Raw genomic sequence first — 24245 nt, 5'->3', positions numbered from 1 at the left:
TAGGTAGGGGAATGGCGATTTTATTCTCTTCACATAATCCGAGTTAAATCTTGTTTAAGATACTATCATCCTCTCTAAAATGTCACTAGAACATATATAATAAACACTGCTAAGTATAGTCGTTTTGTTATTTAAGCGACAAAATGTGATTATTGCGTTTTAATTATTGGATGAGTGGTGTGTGTCTATGGGTGTGCAGTGACATGGCCTGTCGTTTCGGTGTACCTCAAAGTAGTTGGTCACCAGCCGCTGGTAGCTCGATTTTCTGGTTCAGTGGTTTGTTTAGACGTTCTGTATTTATCCACGACCGTAGAGCCGCCGGGTAGTTGCTGTAGAATAATTCAGAATCGCTTTTACCCAACGTTTATTTGCATGGTTTCTAGTTGGATGAACTTGTATAGCGTAGTGATTGATTTGGCGTCTGAAGTTTTATAGGTAGCTAACTAGTGTTAGCATGCTAGGAAAATCCGCATGTTGGCTGGCTAGCAACCTTACAACTACATGCAAGTGTATTGTCCATTTATTATATAACATTTTCAGTTATCAATTCACCTTTCTTGCAGAACAAGATCCCTACTTGATAAGAGTTCGTTGGTTAACTAGCTAGGTAGATACTGTACATTTCTTCAGTAGCTAACTGCGGCAAGTGGCAGGTATTTGTAGAACAAATGTGTAGCTACATAACGTTACACATTCATGAATGTAGCGTAACTTGCTATTGTTAGTGTATCTCTTGAACTGTAGAAATGTCTATTCTTTGATCCTGGCTCTAACAGAATCCTCTCATTTTTTGTTTCCAGTCACGATGGGACGTGTTATCAGGGGACAGAGAAAAGGTGCCGGCTCCGTGTTCAAAGCCCACGTGAAGCACAGAAAAGGTGCCGCTAAACTGAGACACATTGACTTCGCAGAACGTCATGGTTACATCAAGGGAATCGTAAAGGTAAGCGCTTTTACAATGGCTTTTGCTGTTCAAATATACGTTTTCTACAAGGTCCGAAGTTGCGTTTGCCGTGCATTCTTTTAGGTAGTTTATTTTGTGTAACACTATCTGCTTTGGACCTGACCTTTGTCTCTCTCAGGACATTATCCACGACCCTGGCCGTGGTGCTCCCCTGGCCAAGGTGGCTTTCCGTGACCCCTACCGGTTCAAGAAGAGGACTGAGCTGTTCATTGCGGCTGAGGGCATCCACACCGGACAGTTCATCTACTGTGGCAAGAAAGGTAAGGAATGGAGATTGACACATACTTGGCAGCCTACGGGTTATCAACCCGGTGTTTAACACATTTTATGCTATGCTGGTTAGATGGCAGTTGTCATCTCTTTTAGGATCTTATCTCCAACTACAATGTGGTACCTTAATAAATGTTCCCTTCTCAGCTCAGCTGAACATTGGTAATGTTCTGCCTGTGGGCACCATGCCTGAGGGAACCATCATCTGCTGCCTGGAGGAGAAACCTGGTGACAGGGGCAAGCTGGCCAGGGCGTCTGGGAACTACGCCACAGTCATCTCCCACAACCCAGAGACCAAGAAGTCCAGAGTCAAGCTTCCCTCTGGCTCCAAGAAGGTCATTGCTTCTGCTAACAGAGCTGTCGTTGGTAAGAACACAGGATATGACATGTTTGCTATGTGAATGTTAGCTGATGCTTTCAGAAGATGTTTCCTGATTTAATGGGGAGAGGTGAATGCATGACCTACATTTTGATCTTTGACCACAAACCTTTGCCATTGATGTTTTGAAAGTCAGTGGAATGTTTTGATGTACCTTCTGTTAACCTCTCTGGGATATTTGGGACGCTAGCGTCCAGTGAAATTGCAGGTCACCAAATTCAAACAGAAATCTCATAATAAAAATTCCTCAAACACACAAGTATTATACACCATTAAAGATGAACTTCTTGTTAATCCAGCCACAGCGTCTGATTTCAAAAAGGTTTTACGGCAAAAGCACACCATGCGATTATGTTAGGTTAGCGCCTAGCCACAGAAAACCATACAGCCATTTTCGAAAGAAGGTGTCAGTGTTAAAATGAATCACTAACCTTGGATCTTCACCGGATGGCACTCCCAGGACTCCATGTTAGACTTGCATGTTGTTAGATCGAGTTCATCTTTGTCCAAAAACCTCATTTGAAATTGGCGCATTATGTTCAGAAATGCATTGTCTCAAACAAACATCCAGTGAAAGTGCAGAGAGCCACATCAAATTACAGAAATACTCATAAACATTGATGAAAGATACAAGTGTTTAACATACGATTAAAGATGAACTTCTCCTTAATGCAACCGCTGTGTCAGATTTCAAAAGGGCTTTACGGCAACAGCACACCATGCGATTATGTTAGGTCAGCGCCTAGCCACAGAAAACCATACAGCCATTTTCCAACCAAGGAGAGGTGTCACAAAAGTCAGAAAGAGCGTTGAAAGTATTCACTTACCTTTGATCTTCATCTGATGGCACTCCCAGGTCTCCATGTTAGACAGTTTCTTTATGTCCAAATACCTCCTTTTTGTTCGCGTTTAGTCCAGTAATCCAAATGATTAAGGTGTGCTCAAAGTCACAAAAGTTCCATTATAGTTCGTAGAAACTTGTCAAATGATTTATATAATCAATCTTTAGGATGTTTTTATCATAAATCTTCAATAATACTCCAACTGGACAATTCCTTTGTCTTTAGAAAGGAAAGGAGCTTGCGCGATAAACAACTCAAGGCTTTCAGCCAGACATGGTCCCGTGTGGCTCAGTTGGTAGAGCATGGTGTTTGCAACGCCAGGGTTGTGGGTTCGTTTCCCACAGGGGACCAGTACGGAGAAAAAAATGTATGAAATGTGTGCATTCACTACTATAAGTCGCTCTGGATAAGAGCGTCTGCTAAATGACTAAAATGTAAAATGTTCGAACAGCTCTTATTTGCTCCTTTCACAGTAGAAGCCTGAAACGTTTTAAAGACTGTTGACATCTAGTGGAAGCCTTAGGAAGTGCAATGTGACCCCATAGACACAGTATATTGGATAGGCAATCACTTTTTTTTTTTTTTTATAAACTACAAACCTCAGATTTCCCGGTTGGATTTTTCTCAGGTTTTTGCCTGCCATGAGTTATACTCACAGATTATTTTAACAGTTTTAAAATTTGTGTTTTCTATCCAAATCTACGAATTATATGCATCTTCTGGGCCTGAGTAGCAGGCAGTTTACTCTGGGCACCTTATTCATCCAAGCTACTCAATACTGCCCCCCGTTCCCAAAGAAGTTAATCTGTAGATCATTTCTCATAAACTGGGTCCAATGTCAAGTTTGGTCTGTTAAATTAACTACCTTCTCTTGGATCCTTGAAATGTGAGGAATCTGCTCTGATTTCGGATCGATTTGATGACTGGTCGTTTGTAGGCAGATGGTTAAGCTAGAGACCAGAAACTTAAGCGGCTACAATTCTGATTTGCTGTTCAGATTACAGGTCTGCTACAAGTCATCACACGTGACATGGTTGCTTTCAGAGCATATTGGCTGGGTAGGAAATCCTGTCCAACTGCTTAATAGTTCTCTCTCTGGGCATCAGGTGTGGTTGCCGGAGGTGGACGTATTGACAAGCCCATCCTGAAGGCCGGTCGTGCCTACCACAAGTACAAGGCCAAGAGGAACTCCTGGCCACGTGTCCGTGGTGTGGCCATGAACGTAAGTGGACATTTAATCTTATGCATAATTATTTTTGGGTAGGTTCAGGTATTTTCATCCGTCCCACCTCAATCTCTGGAAAAATAATTCTCTGCCCCTCATAGGTTTGTAAATGGCCCTTTGCTGACATGTTTCTTCCCTCTTTCTAGCCTGTTGAACATCCCTTCGGTGGTGGTAACCACCAGCATATTGGAAAACCCTCAACTATCAGGAGGGATGCACCCGCCGGTCGCAAGGTCGGTCTCATTGCTGCCCGTCGTACAGGCAGACTGCGTGGAACAAAGACCGTCACGGAGAAGGAGAACTAACTCCCTTTACAATAAAATGTTCCAAGGAAGCTGACCTTTGACTCCTTTTGTAGCGTCAGTGTTTGTAACCGAGGACATTTGGCTGTTTTTGGTAGCACTCATCTAGCTTCTAACAGTGAGGGTTACATTTTATAGAAGTGCGGTCAGATCACCATAATGGCGTTTATCAAATTGTTTTTCCCAACAATGAATTAAGACATGGTTAAAATAAGGGGGGCTTAATCATGTAGACCTCGATTGTGGTATCACAAGGTCCGATGTAGTACGCTGCATTTTATAAGCCCAAGTTCAATACACTGCATGTCCTCAAGCTACCTATAGGTATTGGCCATTTAGTTTTAGGCACATCCTGAGCACCCAGAAATTAGTTAATTTTCAAATATACAAAAGACAGTCAAGATTCCATGTTCTTTATTTGCTAAGGGAAATGCTTTTTTTATTTTATATTTCTGTGCACAAAACCTTTGAAAGTTCACATCGCGACTGTAGCTCCAGAATTCAACGTCACACCATGGCCAAAACAAAAGTCGGCAAACTGGGCGCAGAACTCTGTTCAGTCAATATCTCCATTAAAAATAACACGGACAAATGTTCCTCAAATCAAATATTTGTGTGAAATACAACAAAATAAATTCTATAAAATAAGAGCAAAATATTTAAATATAATACGGTGTGCAGAATATTTTCATTTGCAGGAGTATTTGGTATTTGACAAATCCAAAAAATACACGCGTTAAACTTACCAATTAAATACAGTATTTACTGATGTTTACGTTACGTTGCAACATGACTAACCCTACTGTGTTCCCATTCTCCCTGGAGGGAGGTCTCCGATGCTGCCGCCCGGTGAGCTCCATGAAACAATGGTAGTCTAAGACTAGGCTCTACCAAAAAGAGACAGAAGCAAACCACACCGTCTAGTACACATCAGGTAGCCTGGCAGAGCAAATCTGTTGCATATGTTTAATTTTCTCAATTCCTATAGATAAACTGACTGCCGAATGTGAAGTTGGAGGATTTTAACAATGAGCAATTGAAAAGCCACTTATTCTTACATTGGTTCAACAAGGGGTAGATGAGCATTAATGTAGGATGTCAGTTGGTATGACATTTTCCCTTGCGCGACGCTATTCTGGTGAGAAGCCATGCTAAATGTTACAGCATATTAACTATAGCTTCCGAAAGGATTGGATTAAATTACCAGAACAAAATGAAAAGGCAATGAGCGTTCCAGAACAATTTTGCATCACTTTTTCACATCAACCAAAACACAGTAAAAGTTCACCCAACCATTCCATGTCTCACACTAAAACCCCAGCACGTGAGTTGATTTGGCATGGGTCAAGAGGTTGTCAAGGAGCTTAATGTGTCCTCCCAAAGGTGAATGACCAGTAACTGATGTCAGACCAAATCGCACTGCTGCGCATGGGTGATAAAACAAAAAGGAGTTCTCTTAAGCGTTTTATTTTTTTGTTATCTCCCAACAGCAAACCTGACAAAGTTACCCTATTGCGGGGGATTAATTTTTTGAACAGTCAAAACATGAACATATTATGTACACCTTTCCGTCATGTAGACAAGCGCATCAGCATCATCAGGCCTGGGTCATTATGTTTATTACGACACTACCCCACTGCTGTCGACAGCAGCCAGGCCCCAGTCTGCAGGGCATAAGAACCCAGGGGAGAGCACCCCCCCCAGACAGGCAGCACAGGAGCAGGCTGGAGGGGGAGAGACTCACAGTAGGGGCCTGGGGAGGAGCTGTGAAGCCTGGCCCTGCCCTGCCGTGCCCTTGAGGCCCCAGAGAGAGAGTGTCCCGATCAGGAGCTCGGTCGACTGGAGGACGAGAGAGCAGGACGATGGAGGCACAGCAGAGGGGAGGGCCGGTGTTACTCCTTAGGCGGAGCAGGGGCCAAGGAGGTGGTGGAGGGGACCTCCTCAGTGCTCTCCCAGTTGTCTTGTGCTTGTGGGCCTGTGCCGGGCGCAGGGCCTGGGACTGGGGCAGAGGAAGGGACAGGGCGCTGGGGGTTGTTCATGTGCTGGGCAGCTGGGCCTGTGTACGGCTGCCCGTGGGGGTGGTTGTTCTGCTGGGGAATGAGAAAACAATCCGTTTTTTGTTAAACTACTGATGTGCGGTGGAACTTGACACAAAATGTCTGCCATAGGTTCTTCAATTGTTGAAGTCTCTGTTTACATGGATCTTTAAAAGTCTAAATATCATGCTGCTTCTACAATATAGTGTGTGGTTGTGTACCTGCTGAAACTGTGTCGTAGTCCCTGGAGACGAATGAGGGTAGAGGGAGATGTCCTGATCTTCAGGGGCTTCCTGGTCATCGGGCTCCTGGGAAATGAAGTCAAAGAATAGTTTTATTCCCAATGCATTTTTCTACCTAACACCAACATTCACACACAGCTCAAGTCTATGGACCCAAAAGCAGACCAAAGAGTCTCTTCATATGCCTTTGCACTGGATGGAAACGTTGTCCTACTTTAGCCTATTTTAACTGAATGAGATGAAAGCGAGGCACACGCTGTGTAGGAGAGTGTGACAGCCTTGGATGTAATAATGTCAACTGACAGACGTATAAATAGAAAAGAGACATTATGTGAGTGGGTGTTATTCTCCGCTAGCGAGCTTCTCCACAGTGTGGTGGGAGACATGCATTTAATGTGCTTATGTTTCCATATAACACCATCGGGACTGGGGCCAGAGCTGTTCTTCTAATGTTGATATGGGCTAATTTGCTGGGTCTAATACTAGATGCAAATGCACTGGATCCGAGAAAAACTGAAGGATTTAAACACACTGCTTTCAGTTTGTTCGATCCATGATTGTTCTGTGGCGGTTAGGCCAGTGTTATCTTTAGACTAGCATCTTTGTGCTTGGATCAACTGGCCCTGTGTCTATCATGATTCGGTCTGCTTATAAAGACAGACTGACACATTACAACGTGTGACCAGACAAACCAGGGACAGAGAACAGCTTGTGTGTTAGTCTAAGTGGGGTAGAGGTAGGTTGATGATATAAACTTATTGTACTGGAAATGTGCCTTAAAACATGCACTCAATACTACTACAGACCCCTATTGTAATCCTACAATAACCTGTGGGTAAAGTAGGTGCTGCCTATCGTCAATTAAACTTGTGGGCCAAAGACATACTTTTTCTAAACTAGTGATTCCATCTGTCCAGATGTATTATAAAATTGGACATGCATATAGATGGGTTACAATTCTAACTGTATGCAAGGCAAAGTTTCCGATAAAAACAATTAACATGGGCCTCCTGAGTGGCGCAGTGGTCTAAGGCACTGCAATGCTAGCTGTGCCACTAGAGATTCTGGGTTAGAGTCCAGGCGCCGTCGCAGTCGGCCGCAACCGGGAGACCCATGGGGCGGCGCACAATTGAACCAGTGTCGTCCGAGTTAGGGGAGGGTTTGGCCGGCAGGGATATCCTTGTCCCATCGCACACTAGCGACTCCTGTGGCGGGCCGGGCAGAGTGCACGCTGACACGGTCACCAGCTGTACGGTGTTTCCTCTGACACATTGGTGCGGCTAGCTTCCGGGTTAAGTGGGCATTGTGTCAAGAAGCAGTGCGGCTTGGTTGGGTTGTGTTTCGGAAGATGCACGGCTCTTGACCTTCGCCTCTTCCGAGTCCGTACGGGAGTTGCAGCGATGAGACAAGACTAACTACCAATTGGATACCATGAAATTGGGGAGAAAAAGGGGTTTAAAAAAAATATATATATAAAAAATAATCAACATTAAGACGTGACCTGTTCAATGAGTCCTGTTGATTAGCAATATATTAACATGCCATTACATGGCTGACGCACAAACCACAGGTTGCCCCTATGTAGACCTAGTCTCAACACAAAAACAACATCACTTGAACACACAGTAAGTACACTACACATGTCATCAACACTAGGCTAGCACCTCATCATCCACTATAGCCAAGGCTAAGAGTTTTCGATCAGTTGTGTCATATGGCCGGTCACACCGCAGGTTGAGTTTGCTTTGGGGAGGAGGAACAAACGGTTTCGATTGGATAAACAGTGTTACGTTGAGATGGAGAACCAATAAAACTCAAGGGAAGCCAGTGCTGCTTTAGGTAACCAATGGGACACTCCTACCGGACTGGAAAGAGGAAACGTTTGCTCTCTGTTTGCTGCTCATAGTTGGTGATGGTTCAACATTAGATTTGACATGTTGGAGTTTGGCTCTATTAATTCTCTACTAGGATACAGTTATCTCCAGTCTCTGCCTACGAACCTGGAGTTGGCTGCATTGTCAGTCACTGGATACTCAAAGGATTTTTTTGTTGAATCATTTGCACCATCACTAGCTTTCAAAATCACTTTTGGGAACAGCACGCAAACAGCCGAGCAGACATCTCGTCACTGCCATCTGTTATTGTCCTGCTCCTATGCTCCAGACTGTGTATGTGTTGTTACTGCCCAGGCTACTCTCCTCGTGTCACTGTGCTAGTGGACAGCAGTAACATAGTCCTGTATGGAACACCTAGAGAGAAGCCAGAGTGGAGGAGGAGAAGGGTGCCTGTGGCTGGGGGGTTATATATGAGGGCTTACAGTGTGCTGCTGTCCTGTGCCTTCCCCTGGCAAAAGCTGCTGTGGCGAGGATGATTTCCGCATGGCAGCGTCTTCTTCAGACACCGCCTCACCGTGCTTCGTTAAGTGACACTAGTTTGAAATGGCATAATTGATATCATTGCATAATATATACAAGTGTCAATAAACGATGCTTTTAGGTGGATTTCTTCGTTTTTTTTAAAAAAGTTTTGAAGTAGCATATCATTTCATTTCTATCATATCGCTATTTATGATAAGGATCAATTAGGCTAAACATAATATACACTGAGCTTCAGCAAATACAACTTTGTAACACAAATAAGGGAAATGATAGACAAAAGTATTATAATAATGTTGGCTTACAAACTGAAAATAAAATGTGTCGAAAACTCAAAGCCCTACCTAGCTATAGTAAAAACATGCATAAATTCTGAAGATTACAAAAATACAAAATAAATCATTTTCCAGCAGATAACAGTTTACTAATCCAAAATAACCTTTGCGCTAACTTGGAACTCTCAACTGGAGCTTTAAAAACATTCAGTTCCAGTAACACTTGGAAATACTTGAGACCGAGAAAAGTGAAAAAGAACAGATGGTTAGCGTCAACAGGTTAACCATACATCACATGACAAAGAAAATAGTATAGTTTATGTATTGCTGCATATTGAGGTCCCACATAATCAACACTGCTCTGTTCTACAAATTCATTAACACTATTATTACAACAGGCAAGCTCTGCGTCTCCACATTACATCAATTTAACTCTGTAGGTCAAAACCAACAAGGTCAGAATGGTGCATCCTTCAAGAAGACACCACTTTTTTGGAGGGACTTTCCAATACTGACCTTTCTCTACTTCAACTACTACCATTTCGGCCATCCATCCATGTTAGATACTACTGTATTACCTTTGTGTTGTGTGTGTGTGTGCGCATCATTTGGTGTGAGTCTTACCTCCTCAGGGCAGAGTTCACAGGCCTTGGCCAGGGTCATGCGTGCAGAGTGCGAGCGCTCCAGGAAGTATCCGTTGGAGGTCTCGTTGCTCTGGACTGGGGGAGACCAGTTGTTGTAGGTGTACTGGGGGTTCCCTGTGTAGGGCCTCCTTTCCAGCTCGTCACCTAGCCACTCCACTGCCCACGTCCACTTACGCTTCAGGTCCCCGTTACTCTGCAGGACAGAGAAACACATACTATTACTAAGAGTGCTTATGATTACCTTTTTCCTTCCATTGCAATTCTGAATCCTGAAAATATGATTTCATTTTTTTTAAATAAATAAAAAAATATCAATGAAGGGTTATTTACAGAATTTTCTCTCTGCCTTAATTCGGCTTCATAAAATGACTCCTAGATTCAGACTAGGGATGGGCATTTGACATTCAATAAATCAATTAAGCCCTAATCTATGGGCAGGGGGGCAGCCATGCGTGGGTCTAGGAGGGCACAGGCCCACCACACTGGGGAGCCAGGTCCAGCCAAACAAAATGAGATTTCCCCACAAAGGGCTTTAATGCAGACAGATATACTCCTCGGTTTCTGGGCTCCCGAGTGGCACTGCGGTCTAAGGCACTGCATCTCAGTGTAAGAGGCGTCACTGCAGTCCCTGGTTCGAATCCAGGCTGCATCACATCAGGCCGTGATTGCGAGTCCCATAGGGCGGCGCACAATTGGCCCAGCGTCGTCCGGGTTTGGCTGGAGTAGGCCGTTATTGAAAATAAGAATTTGTTCTTAAATGACTTGCCTAGTTAAATAAAGGATACATTTATTATTTTTATTCACAAAAATTCATCAGCTGTCTGGGTGGCTGGTCTCAGACGATCCAGTAGGTGAAGAAGCCGGATGTGGAGGTCCAGGGCTGGCGTGGTTACACGTGGTCTGAGGCCGGTTGGACGTACTGTCAAATTCTCTAAAACGACGTTGGAGGCGGCTTATGGTAGAGAAATATACATTAATTTCTCTGGCAACAGCTCTGGTGGACATTCCTGTAGCCAGCATGCCAATTGCACCCTCCCTCAAAACTTGAGATATCTGTGGCATTGTGTGTCCCCCAGCACAAGGTGCACCTGTGTATTGATCATGCTGTTTAATCAGCTTCTTGATAATCCATCCACCTGACAGGGTTGGTATATCTTGGTAAAGGAGAAATGCTCACTAACAAGGATGTAAAGACATTTGTGAGAAATAAGCTTTTTGTGGGTATGGAACATTTCTGCGATCTTTTACTTCAGCTCATGAAACATGGGACCAACACTTCACATGTTGCATTTATATTTTTGTTTAGTATAGAACACAAGGCCTGTATTTTTAGAATACAAGTCCCGCAATAAAAAAATAAAATTTAAATAATTGCATTTATCTATAGGCCTATGCCAACAATGCCTAATTTGTCTAACCATTACAGATAAATCGTAATTGCCCCATATATACACAGTGTACAAAACATTAGAAACACCTGCTCTTTCCATGACATGGACTGTACAGGTGAATCCAGGGGAAAGCCATGAGCCCGAGTCAACGTGGGCCAGCATCCCTATGGAATGCTTGACACCTTGTAGTCCATGTCCTGACAAATTGAGGCTGTTCTGAGGGCAAAAGGGGGTGCAACTCAATATTAGGAAAGTGTTCCTAATGTTTTGTACACTCAGTGAATATTCAGTCAATAAATAAGCAAGTGCCATTTAAAGATGCACTATGTAGAATTCGCTCCGCCATTTCCTGGTTGTTAAAATTAGAATAGTTAGCCTAATTTGAGTTTGTGAGACAAAACAAGCAAGTATAGTGTATCAAAATGTTTACTTATTAAGTATTCAACCCCTTTGCTATGGCAAATCTAAATATGTTCAAGAGTACAAATTTGCTTAACAAGTCACAATAAGTTGCATGAACTCACTGTGTGCAATAATAGTGTTTAACATTATTTTTTAATGACTACCTAATTTTTGTCCCTCACTCATTCAGTGATCTGTAAGGTCCCTCAGTCGAGCAGTGAATTTCAAACACATACTCAACCACAAAGACCAGAGGTTTTCCAATGCCTTACAAAGAAGGGCACCTATTGGTAGATGGGTAAAAAATAAAAAGCAGACATTGTATATCCCTTTGAGCATGGTAAAGTTATTAATTACACTTTGGATGGTGTATTAATACACCTAGTCACTACAAAGATACAGGCATCCTTCCCAACTCAATGGTCGTAGAGGAAGGAAACTGCTCATGGGATTTCACCATAAGGCCAATTGGGACTTTAAAACCGTTAGAGTTTAATGACTGTGAAATTAGAAAACGGAGGATGGATCAACACCATTCTAGTTACCCCACAACAGTAACCTCATTGACAGAGTGAAAAGAAGGAACCCTGTGCAGAACAAAAATATTCCAAAACATGCATCCTGTTTGCAACAAGGCACTAAAGCAAAACTGCAAAAAATGTAACTTTTTGTCCTTACAAAGTGTTATGTTTGGGGCAAATCCAATAAGATATTACTCAGTACCACTCTCCATATTTTCAAGCATAGTGGTGGCTGCATCATGTTATTGGTATGCTTGTAATCGTTAAGGACTGGGGAGTTTTTCAGAATAAAAAAAGAAACAGAATGGAGCTAAGCACAGGCAAAATCCTAGAGGAAAACCTTGTTCAGTCTACTTTCCACCAGACACTGGGAGATGAATTCAACTTTAAGCAGGACAATAACCTAAAACATGAGAGCAAATCTACACTGGAGTTGCTTACCAAGAAGACAGTAAATGTTCCTGAGTGGCCGAGTTACAGCTTTGACTTAATCTATGGCATGGCCTGAAAATGGTCAACAACCAATTTGACAGAGCTTGAAGAACTTTATAATAATAAATAGACAAATGTTGCACAATCCAGGTGTGGAAAGGTTTTAGAGATTTACCCAGAATGACTCATGGCTATAATTGCTGCCAAGGTATTGACTCAGGGGTGTGAATACTTATGTAAATGAGATATTTCTGTATTTCACTAACAATACATTTGAAAACATTTCTAAAAACATGTTTTCAGTGTCATTATGCAGTATTGTGTGTAGATAGGTGAGAATGTCAATTTTTTATTATTTTGAATTCAGGCTGTAACAAAATGTGGAATAAGTCAAGGGGAATAAATTACTTCTGAATGCACTATATTATAGCAAAAAAACATGTAATATAACAGAATAAAATATAACAGAATATTTTTCAAAATGAAAAAAGTTGCCAGTGCAAAGTGATACACATCTCGCATCTGTAACTGTTATTCTCAAACAGTGATCATTTGAAAAGGGGCTCAATTTGGCGAATAGATTTTTTTCTTCTTCAGGGTTACATATACAGACATTCAACTTTGTACATTCTGCCTGTTCTTTGGAATTTTCTAAAATGGATGAACAATTCCACATTGAACACTGCATGGTGATTAATTACGGCCGCGACATCGGTTTGGTGAGTAGGCCTATGCTTAATGATTGACGAAAATATGCTCTTTGTCTTAATAAACTAATGTTTTTGTGTATTTTCAGTGTGGAACCTGTCTATGTTTAGGGGGGGTTATAGCCTAGGCTAACCAATTATATACTAGCAGTTCGCAAAGTAGCCTAAGCGGAAAATAGACGGGATGCAATTATTCCAAAACTGCTGCACGTTATTGGAACACATTTTCCTACTTCAATCAACCAGTCCATTTTGAATTTTTAGTCATTTGGCAAGGATGTAGCTTGTGTATCCCATCAGTTAGATAAGTTTTTATAGGCATTTATTTCTGTAGGCCTAACAGGAGCGTGGGTGTGCACTCACTGCTCCCTCAGTGTGTAGGGAGCAGTCGGAACGCAATTGAGTGAATGACACACGGAGCGGAAAGGGACTTCCAGGAGAAATTTGTGCAATGCTTGGCTTGGTTTCTTTTTTGTTATGCCCCGCAAATGCACAAATGGAACACTAGAGTCAAAGCAAATTAATGTTGTCTTCAAGACAAAATTTCATTTGCCCGTTCGGGCAGCCACAATGCACATTCCACTAAATAGTTTGTGTTTAAAAACATTTAGATCTTTGGTTAAAGATGGAGCTTTGAAGTCGTGTCGAGTACTAGATTACTCATGCCCATCCCTAATTCAGATGGTAACATAATGTAGTTGTGTCTCTTATACCTGTAGTATCTGGTAGGCCACAGAGCAGTTGCTGAAGAGGGCTACCATGCACTTGATACACTGGTAGGCCCGTTTCTGGTAGTGGTTCTTGGAGCGCTGGATGGTGTCAAATAGGCCATCCCTGTCATCTGGTATACCCTTCAGCACGTTGTGGATCCTACACAACCAAGCAGGGAGAAAAAAAACAGAACAGGGATGATGTTGGCACAACAGAAAATCAACAAGAGACGAAAATCCAACCAGGGAAACCAGCCATTCCTAGAGGGCCACAGGGTGTGCCATGTTTTGTCCCAGCCCAGCACTAAGCAGTCTGATGAGATGAATCAGATGTGTTGACATTAGAGCTGTCAAACAATTCAAATAATTTAAAATCGAGGTAATGGTATTAGTTAATCACAAATTTTGAATTTGCTCAAATTCGGCCCTAGATAAAGATCTATTCTATTTTAAAAGCAGTGCATTGATTTACAGGCAAACTATGCTTTGATTGTAATGGATGGAAACACAAAATTATGTTTTAATAGCATTTTCAACATAAACACCAAAAAAAGTCACTAACATACAATGCTTCCAATGTTTAAGTAGGCCTACACCCTCTTATCAATGCGTGCGCCCGCACACACACATACACACACACCCACACACATTTAAGTACTGTTAAAACTTCAGGCATTCTAAATGAGTATAACTATAGGAAAAAAGAACTGGCTCTATGGATACAAAGAACAAAGAGATTTTAAACTTGTCCAACAATGTTATGAAAACCCTGTAAGCATCTGTACTGTTCAGATAACTTTACACACATTGGCCTACACTCTCCCTCCCACACCCTCACTCCCACTCTTGCATATGCAGCCTACCATTAAAGCATCTCTTTGAGTAGCCTATTCCTTTTCAGTTCTTCCTGTGCCATCCAAATTTGTGCATAGCCTAGACTAGCTAGCTAAACAATGTTATCAAACCAAAAAGTTGTGTCCTGCGTGTATGTTAAAAAAGCCTGCGATAGGCGCACAAATCCGCAGCAGAAAGAAAAAACATAGCTCCGGTAATAATTTGGCATAACTTTTACATGATTTTGGCTAGAGGCACACGGTCTTCAGCCATTGATTGTAGATGTGTTCCACGTGGAAACACATGCACCTTAAAAGGTTCCGTGTAGCCAAGAAATGGAGACGTGATTAACGGCGTACATTTTTTTTTACGCCAATTAACATGTCACATGTTAACGCGTTATTAACGCATGATCAACTTTGACAGCCCTAGTTCACACTAGGTTGGGACAGAAATCCTGAGTCCACCGAGTGACCCTTTCCAGATCAACGTGAGGAGCAAAGACATGATGCTGTCCCCCGGGTCTGACCTACCTGTGAGTCTGCCAGGAGTCCTCAATGAGCAGGATCTGCAGCAGCAGGTCCAGGTAAGGCCTCAGCTCGTAGGTGTACGAGTACGCCACCTGGGGGATAACAAAACACACACTATCAATAAGATCTAGCACACATCTTATTAACGGAAATATGTCCAATATGAAGACGTAAAGACCAGTTGGAGAAATTGATTGTAGGAGGAGGAAACTTGGGGCTTCTGAGATGCAATAGTTTCCCAACCCCTTATTGTATGGGACACTTCTAAATGTGACTTTAGGGGCCATGCATTTCAATACTCACCTTTAAAACAAACTTAGGTGAAAAAAGTTCATCTTGAAAAAGGAAATAGAGGAACTAACAGGACAGATAGATCGTTTTTATTGCTAACAGAGGCACAGAATAAGTTAGAAAACAAAATGAAATTGAGGAACTTATTCAAGAAATATCAAGTGTAATATATTATAAAAATAATGCAAACTGGATGGAATATGGGGGAAAATGCACCAAATTATTTTTATTTTCAACATAGAAATGCTAACAAAAATTATTTACAGAAACTTGTTATGAATGATGGAGTCATCCATGATTCAGCAAACAATATTTTGAAAGAAGAGACACAGTACTTTAAACATATGTTTTCATTTCAGTCTCCTCCAACTCCACTAACTGAAGTTAATTGTAAGGATTTTTTCTATTAATAGTGTAAAATGAACAGCTATACAGAAAGACTCATGTGAAGGCCTAATTACAGATGAGGAACATCTAGATGCAATTAAAGCCTTATTATCTTGAAAAACTCCAGGGCTGGATTGCATACCAGTTGAGGTGTATGAAATATTTTGCGATGTACTCAAAAGGTCTGTTATTAACATGTTTGAACCACTATTACTGAAACAGGACCCAGATGGTAAATATGAAGATCCAGTCCACCTAAAAAACTGGAGACCCCTTACACTTCAGTGTTGTGATGCCAAAATCTATGCAAAATGCATAGCGCATAGAATTTAAAAAATGTATTGTCGGATATTATTTATACTAATCAGACAGGTTTTTTACATGGACGATACATTGGAGACAATATAAAATAATTACTGGAAACAATAGAACACTAAGAAACCAGGCCTGGTATTCATAGCTGACCTTGAAAAGGCCTTTGATAAAGTACGACTGGAATTTATACATAAATGCCTGGACTATTTTAATTTTGGAGAATCTCTTATACAATGGGTTAACGTTATGTATAGTAACCCCAGGTGTAAAATAGTAAATAATGTCTATTTCTCAGAAAGCATTAAATTGTCAACAGGAGTAAAACAAGGTTGTCCACTATCTGCATATCTATTTATTATGGCCATTGAAATGTTAGCTATTAAAAGGAGATCTAACAATAATATCAAGGGGCTAGAAATCCAGGGCTTAAAAACATAGGTGTCATTGTAAGCTGACGATAAATGTTCTTTTAAATCTGCAATTTGGATCCCTGCACAGCCTCAGAGGATCTCGATAATTTTCCTAACCTCTCTGGATTAAAACCGAATTATGATAAGTGCACCATATTGCATTATGGATCGCTAAAAAAAAATCGAACTTTTACATTACTGTGTAGTTTACCAATGAAATGGTCCAATGGTGAAGTGTGTTCATACTCGCTATTCATATCCCAAAAGAAATGAATTCTCTCACTTCAACTCATTTTAATAGAAAGTTTGCCAAATTAGATAACATTATGATGCCATGGAAAGGACAACACCTGTCTATTTGTGGAAAAATCATCCTGATGAATTCTTTAGTCATATCCCAGTTTACCTATTTTCTTAAGGCCCTGCCTACACCGAACGGCTTGTTTTTTTAAAAATTAAATGAGCAAAAAATATTCCACTTTATTTGGAACGGCAAGCCAGACAAAATTAAACAGGCATATTTATATAAGTAATATGAATCCAGAGGGCAGAAATGACTAAATATAAAAGCATCAGACCTCTCACTAAAGGCTTCAGACATACAAAAACTATACTTAAATACAAACTGGTTCTCTAGCAGATTAGTAAGAATGGCTCACCCAGTGTTCAAGAATGGCCTTCTTCCCTTTATTCAGATTACGTCTCACTTTCGGTTATTTGAAAATTAAATCTCCAAAATATTGCTATTTTTAAAACAAGCCATAGAAAGCTGGTTGCAATTTCAGTTTAATCCACCAGAAAAAAAACAAATATGGTTAAACTCAAATATACTAATTGATAAAAATGTTTTTAAAGCAGTATAATCTTAGTAAATTATATCATAAATAGGACTAAATAGTATTTGACATAAATAGTTTTTGGTCCATTAAAATAACAAAAATTGATCAGAAAAACAGTGCAGACATTGTTAATGTTGTAAATGACTATTGTACCTGGAAACAGCAGATTTTTTATGGAATATCTACATCGGCATACAGTGGCCCATTATCAGCAACCATCACTCCTGTGTTCCAATGGCACGTTGTGTTAGCTAATCCAAGTTTATCATTTGAAAAGTCTAATTGAACGTTAGAAAACCCTTTTGCAATTATGTTAGCACAGCTCAAAACAATTGTTCTGATTAAAGAAGCAATAAAACTGGCCTTCTTCAGACTAGTTGAGCATCTGGAGCATCAGTATTTGTGGGTTCGATTACATGCTCAAAATGGCTAGAAACAAAGACTTCCTTCTGAAACTCGTCAGTCTATTCTTGTTTAGAGAAATTAAGGCTAATCCATGCGAGAAATTGCCAAGAAACTGAAGATCTCATACAACGCTGTTTACTACTCCCTTCACAGAACAGCGCAAACTGGCTCTAACTAGAATAGAAAGAGTGGGAGGCCCAGGTGCACAACTGAGCAAGAGGACAAGTACATTAGTGTGTCTAGTTTGAGAAACAGCCTCACAAGTCCTCAACTGGCAGCTTCATTAAATAGTACCCGCAAAACACCAGTCTCAACGTCAACAGTGAAGAGCCGACTCCGGGATGCTGGCCTTCTAGGCAGAGTTGCAAACAAAAAGCCATATCTCACACTGTCCAATAAAAAGAAAAGATTAAGATGGGCAAAAGAACACAGACATTCTAATGTACTTGTCCTCTTGCCCGGGGCCTCCCACTCCTCTTTCTATTCTGGTTAGAGCCAGTTTGTGCTATTCTGTGAAGGGAGTAGTAAACAGCGTCGTTCGAGATCTTCAGTTTCTTGCCAATTTCTCGCATGGAATAGCCTTCATTTCTCTGAACAAGGATAGACTAATGAGTTTCAGAAGAAAGTTCTTTGTTTCTAGCCATTTTGAGCCTGTAATCGAACCCACAAATGCCGATGCTCCAGATACTCAACTAGTCTAAAAGGCGGCCAGTTTTATTGCTTCTTTAATCACAACAACAGTTTTCAGCTGTGCTAACATAATTGCAAAAGGGTTTCCTTACGCTCAATTAGCCTTTTAAAATAAAAAACTTGGATTAGTTAACACAACGTGCCATTGGAACACAGGAGTGATTGTTGCTGATAAATGGGCCTCTGTTCGCCTATGTAGATATTCCCTAATTTGTATTATTATTTTTTTAAATCTGGCGTTTCTAGCTACAATAGTAATTTACAACATTAACAATGTCTACACTGTATTTCTGATCAATTTGATGTTATTTTAAAATGGACAAAAAAAGTGTTTTTCTTTCAAAAACAAGGACATTTCTAAGTGACCTCAAACTTTAGAACGATAGAGTATATATTTACAAAAAAAGATATGGGGGATTGGAAATGATGCAGACAATTACAGTGATAGAAGCCACAATCTATCTGTAATATTAAAGCTGACCTACCCCCTAAAAAATATATATTTATATCTGTATAACCTGTCTAGTGTGTGTGGGTGTGTGTGTGGTCTTGCTCTTCTATCCTCGTGGGGACTTGAAATCCCCAAAAGTCCCCACAAGGATAGGAAAACAAGGAAAATTATCCCTTGTGGGGACTTCACACATCCCCACGAGGACAAAGGCTATTGTAAGCTAAGGGGTTAGGTGTTAAGTATAGGGAAAATAGGATTAGGAATGGAAATAAATTGTAGGTCCCCATGAGGATAGAAAAACAAGTGTGTGTGTCCATCTGTATTTTCACCAGTTTTAACACTTACCTGCCAGAGCAGCTCTGATAGTACAGTGGAGGAGAACTGGGGGTTTTCCCAGCAGCTGAAGCGCAGCAGCTTGACCGTCTCCTCTGAGTTGCTGCAGTCCTCAATGATCTTTTTCACGTAGCTGGTCCTTACGAACAGGATCTCTCCCACCAGCTGCTGCACGGGCATCACCGGGGTGGTCTGGTTGGCATCACCGTACGGGTTAGGGAGAGGGGGGTTACCTGGATGTAGAGAGAAAGAGGGAGAGAGAGAAGGGCAATGAATATGACCCAGGTGTAACTGGTTCGTCTTTGTCCGTTGACCATAGGTCACGACCCCTCACCCGAGTGAACTCACCATTAATGGAGGATTGCATGCGCGCGGCCACGTCACAGCAGCGCACCAGTTGGGAGACTACGGTGTACAGTTTGCCTAGTTCAGCATACTGGTACTTTATGGGAGGGCCAGGCCCCTCGTCTAGAGCCACCAGCATGAAGGTAGCTGGGACACTCAGCTTCAACAACTGGGTCTTCTCTGCAAGCCCTGGAGAAGGGTGGGAGGGAGGGTATAAGGAAGAGAAGGAGAGCGAGGCAAGAAGAGAAGTGAATAGTGAGCCATACTCTTCCTCAAGGGGTTGAGAGAGCAGGTGTGTATGGCAGGCTGTGTGTGTGTGTGTGTTCCTTACCCAGGTTGGCGTACATAACAAAGAGGTTGAAGTACTGCTGCAGGTGTCGGCCGTGCTCTGACACCTCTCTCCTCAGCAAGTTCAACACAGTCCTCAACAGGTGGTCACTGAGACTCAGGTTATCACATGCCTGACACAGAGAAAGAGAGAGGAGGGAGAGAGAGAAAGAGAGTGAGAGGGGAAGTCAAAACATATTCCACAAGAAAAGAGAAGAGGTGCTTTGTATGGGGTAATGCTCAGTATGCATGAAACGGGGGGTAACATTCGAAAACAAGAGTTCTTATTGGACAACTCCAGGTAGTACCTGCTCTGTTTCAAAACGTTTCTCCCGTTTCATGCGTACTATACACCATCCTGATAGTTTGTGTTCTAAGAAAAGGAGAACCAGCCCATTCACCTGTGGTTGGGTGGAGGCTCCGACAGGAGAGGCAGTGGGGGAGGGGCAGGGTCCGTCTTGCAGGGAGAAGTGTGCAATGAAGACGATGAGTTTGGCGAACGCGCCCCGGACCTCGGCGCTGGGGCACTCCAGCAGGTACTCGGAAAAGCGGTTGGCGTAGGCAAACAGGAAGTTGTGTGCAAACCAGTAGCGTACATTCTTACTGTGTCTCAGCAGGACGCAAAGCGCATCATACCTGGGGATGGAGAGAGAGATACACACACGTGGTTAGAGAAAGGGGAGAGGAGAGGGGGATGCGTCAATGGATGGAGGAAGCAGGGATAGTTTCAGAAGGGGAGAGAATGATGCAAGGGAGAGTGGAGATAAAGAGCGAGGAGGAGAAAGGGGAGACTGATGAGACAGGGATAGAAAGGAATAAGAAAACAAAGAATAACAAAACAAAGATCCTCCACTCTGGTCAACATCTGAACACAGGTCAAAGTTGAAAGGTGAGACAGACAGTACTCACCAGTCACTGGCGGGCCCCCTCACTACTTTCTTGGTGTGGAACCCAGTGCTGAAGAGGAACTTAGCAGCCAGCTGAACACTAATCATAGCCATCTCCTCCGCCTCAGGAAGTAGATGGTCTTGTCCTGATTCAACCAAACAACATAAACATCGCTTCAGACTTCAGTCACAAATTAACATTCAATGAAAAAAGGAAAGAAAATGAATGTTTCTTCTCTAAATGCAAATTAGTGAAGGATTAAGTTGGTATTGAGTAATATTCCACAAGAGACTATTTCTGAGCTTCTCAGAGCGAGATATTTAAATATCAAAGTTAATGTGTGAGTCAGTCACTGGAGCCGAATCCGAGAATCTCATCACTGTTCAAATAGATCCGTATGACCTAATTTGCTGCTTACTCCTAAATGAGAGGCTGAAATTGGGGACATTGACGACAACAGTTGTCCATTTGCACACAAGACACTAAAAAGAAACAAACACATCCTAACAAACCTCCCCCTCCTCCACCCACATACATACTTGATGAGCTGAAGCATTTCACCCCAACCAAGTGCTTTTACACTGATGGCTAACCCTGCAGTAGTCAGTTCATTTCCCTGTGCCTGTCGTGCAACAGACAGACAGACAGCAGTACACTGTGGCCTGGCTGGCTGCATTAATAATGCAGAAGGCAGAGGAAACTGCTGCAGTTTACAGTCAGCCAATGTTACGTTCAGCTCTGCCATCCTACACTCTCCCTCTCCATACAACTCTCTAAGGGGGTGGTGAAGTTGTATACATCTCCAATACAGTGTTACCAGTCGTAAGATTAAAACGAGGGGGTCTTTTTCATATTTTTAAATATTTAAAGGAATGAAAGTATATGCTATTAAAGCAAAAGTCATGTCGCTATTACAGTGATAAAAAGCCTTGTTATGGTACTAAGGTGAGAGGTTGGGCCATTCACAGTGCACAAATGAAAAAGGCAAATCACAGTAATAGCAATCTCACTTCTTGGGTTGTACACATTAGCAGGGGAAATAACAGGGGAGAACAAACGAGACAAACAAAACCTCAGAGTAGCATCAACACCCACCCCGAGAAGAGCTCTAAAACTCAAAAGGAGGTATTCTGAAGCCTGTGTGTGTGTTCCACTTACCTGGCGGAGGGTTTAAATAGACACTGTTACAGGTCAGAAGTTTCTTAACAAACTGGAAATACTCCAGGCTGTACTGCATACGATTGTGCATGAACTGCACGTTCTGCTTGCGCACACTGCACTCGATAACACCGGGCATCTTGACCTGGTGCGGCGGCTTGTTGTTGGACGAGGACGAGATGGTCAGCTCCTGAATGTATTTGACCAGCTCGCTGTCCTTGTCCAGTGAGTCCATTCGCTCGTAGAAGAGGATGTAGGCGTTCCACCAGCGCTTCTGACGCCGGTACGACATCCTCTTCATCATGTGGTCAAACACCTCGCCCATGTACTCCCCTCCGAAGCACTGGTTCTTCATCTCCTCCTCGTCGTCCATCTTGCACTCCGTCACGTCGCCGTCGTCAAACTTGTACCAGCGGTTCCGCTCGCCGTCTGCCCCACCCACATTCCTCTGTGTGATGTAGGAGTAGTAGTGTCCGCCGCTGGCCTGGCCTGAGTGGACCAGCACCCCAACCAGGCGGTACTTGGAGCTGCCTGGGGGCTCTGGTTCAGATGGCTCGTTCTGTTGGATCACCTGAGGGCAGGACACAATAATTGATGTTGAAGTGAACCACGTAATTGGTTCGTTTAAAGGAACAGTTCACTCCAAAGTGAGGTATGAAGACATCTGATACTGATTTTTTGGAGTGAATTGTCCCTTTAAATGTGATCCCATCTGAATTAATTTACATAAAATATTTCTAACATTTCAGATAGTTGAAATGAGAACAACAACTACAACATTATGAAATCATTAAAATAGACATTTACTCCATATTTCTACACACAACGTAATAATCTGGGTCATCTTCATGCCATCCCTAACCTGGTTCTCTGGGTTGACATCGTCCCCCTCCAGCTTGGCCACCCCGGCTACTGTGTAGGGCTCCATGTCCAGCTCCCTGGGGAACTCAAAGTAGTCGTTGAACTTGATGGCACACTCCCTCTCCCAGTCGTAGTCAAACCTCTTCAGCTGGATGGCTAGCACTGGGGGAAGCTTCTTGATCAGCAGCCGCTTCACTGTGTCCACCTGGAGGGTGGGGGTGGAGACGACCAACACGTTACTGCTACTAGCCTTCTGGTCAGGGGGCCTAAGCTAACCCTCCTTCCGGAAATCTACTGGGCAAGCAGGCTTTCGCTACAACCCTGGAAAGCCTATAGGAATGTAGCTAGTTAGGAAAAAGGGCTATTGGTCCATTTCAATTGTAAGATCTGATAAGAAAACCGTTATTCTCACCTTCTTGTTGCACTTCTCACAGTGGTATGCGTTAGCACCCTCCAGCAGGTCTCCTTTGACGTACTGCTCCATAGAGTCCAACAGGTTCTGGTGGTTCCTGATGTCTACATTCAGAGTGGTGAACGACTCCTCACACTCATACCTGTAGCACACACAATATCCACATTCATTTCAACCAACACTGTATAAAGCCGACTCTAGGCAACAGCAGTGACTAGGGTCTGGCTCCACTAGCTGGGTTTCCATCCAATTGGTGACGGATTTTCATGCAAATATTCACTTGGTGAAGGCCATAGGACTGAAAATGAAAGACTTCAACAATGTCTCTGTCACTAACAAATATAGTCATGGGGGGTAACTCCATAATGCAATTGAAAAAGGCAAGGCACACTGGGAAATTACTGAAGGCGTGGTTTGTGGGGGCGTTAAATGTAAGTATACCTTAATCATAACCTCTGATCTCCATCTTGCTAGCTACCACTTTGTATTTTATTGAAGCAGATAAGGTTGTGACGTAGGTAGAGACAAAGACATGCTATGCTAGAACATGTCAAGACAGAACATTTGAAAATGGTGGGAGGGAACCTGGATGTCTAGAGAGACTAAACACTAAAGCAGCCTCATATAACCACTACAAACAAATATCTCTCTCTGCAGAAATGGACATGTTCAAATCAATTACCCTGAGATCCGTGAACAATAATCATTGGTCCATTTTGCCCCTAGATCAGATCTCAAGTCAGTTTCACATTCTCCCCCATAATGGTTGAGGTTGTGAATTGCCAAGATATTACTGATCTTAGATCTGTTCCTATGGTGGTGTGTGAGTTACCTATGTGGGCACCCCTGGCAGATCTTCTGGTCAGCAAAGGATCCCCCCAGCACTTTACTGAGCATGGCTGGGTGACCCAGGGCTTTCAGAGCCTCGTCCAGACTGTCCACTAGAGAGTTGAAGAACTCCAGGGCATCATGCTGCTCTCGCAGGTTCACCGGCTCACCCCATAACCTATAGGAGGGGATGATGAGGTTAGAAGGGATGAAAGGTGAAGTAG

General features: G+C 42.4%; 2 protein-coding genes across 9 annotated transcripts in view; one reads left to right on the top strand and one right to left on the bottom strand.

Annotated features, from left to right (window-relative positions):
* Nucleotides 1-584: 584 nt before the first annotated feature.
* On the top strand, nt 585-4019 carry LOC115155911 (60S ribosomal protein L8). The gene is made up of 6 exons (XM_029702970.1): nt 585-607; nt 801-943; nt 1083-1224; nt 1382-1600; nt 3562-3677; nt 3827-4019. The coding sequence occupies exons 2-6, from the start codon at nt 806-808 to the stop codon at nt 3983-3985; spliced, it is 774 nt and encodes a 257-aa protein (XP_029558830.1). The 5' UTR covers nt 585-607; nt 801-805; the 3' UTR covers nt 3986-4019.
* Nucleotides 4020-4379: 360 nt separating this feature from the next.
* LOC115155910 (probable ubiquitin carboxyl-terminal hydrolase FAF-X) overlaps nt 4380-24245 on the bottom strand; it is an 83781-nt gene continuing 63915 nt past the window's right edge. For 5 of the 8 annotated variants that reach the window (XM_029702961.1, XM_029702967.1, XM_029702965.1 and 2 more), the window contains 15 exons: nt 24026-24199; nt 23194-23335; nt 22783-22986; nt 21921-22491; nt 20784-20907; nt 20276-20510; nt 19879-20008; nt 19551-19736; nt 19215-19435; nt 15085-15173; nt 13721-13877; nt 9535-9747; nt 8578-8688; nt 6240-6326; nt 4380-6072 (listed from right to left, as the gene is read on the bottom strand). In XM_029702961.1, coding sequence (XP_029558821.1) covers nt 5875-6072; nt 6240-6326; nt 8578-8688; nt 9535-9747; nt 13721-13877; nt 15085-15173; nt 19215-19435; nt 19551-19736; nt 19879-20008; nt 20276-20510; nt 20784-20907; nt 21921-22491; nt 22783-22986; nt 23194-23335; nt 24026-24199 — 2842 coding nt within the window. In that variant the 3' untranslated portion in view covers nt 4380-5874. The remainder of the gene's footprint in view (nt 6073-6239; nt 6327-8577; nt 8689-9534; nt 9748-13720; nt 13878-15084; nt 15174-19214; nt 19436-19550; nt 19737-19878; nt 20009-20275; nt 20511-20783; nt 20908-21920; nt 22492-22782; nt 22987-23193; nt 23336-24025; nt 24200-24245) is intronic. The other 3 variants (XM_029702962.1, XM_029702969.1, XM_029702964.1) reach the window with 2 other exon arrangements.

The sequence above is a fragment of the Salmo trutta genome, chromosome 20 (genome assembly GCF_901001165.1).
Source record: "Salmo trutta chromosome 20, fSalTru1.1, whole genome shotgun sequence".
Classification (NCBI taxonomy): Eukaryota; Metazoa; Chordata; class Actinopteri; order Salmoniformes; family Salmonidae; genus Salmo; species Salmo trutta.
Note: the sequence above shows the minus strand (reverse complement) of the source record. Positions and strands in the feature narration are given on the sequence as shown.

What these genes read in the sequence shown, in the direction of transcription:
- LOC115155911 (XM_029702970.1), top strand. Translation starts at nt 806, where the DNA reads ATGGGACGTGTTATCAGGGGACAGAGAAAAGGTGCCGGCTCCGTGTTC. An exon ending in ACATCAAGGGAATCGTAAAG is followed by an intron (nt 944 to 1,082) that starts GTAAGCGCTTTT and finishes TGTCTCTCTCAG; the next exon opens with GACATTATCCACGACCCTGG. An exon ending in TCCGTGGTGTGGCCATGAAC is followed by an intron (nt 3,678 to 3,826) that starts GTAAGTGGACAT and finishes CCCTCTTTCTAG; the next exon opens with CCTGTTGAACATCCCTTCGG.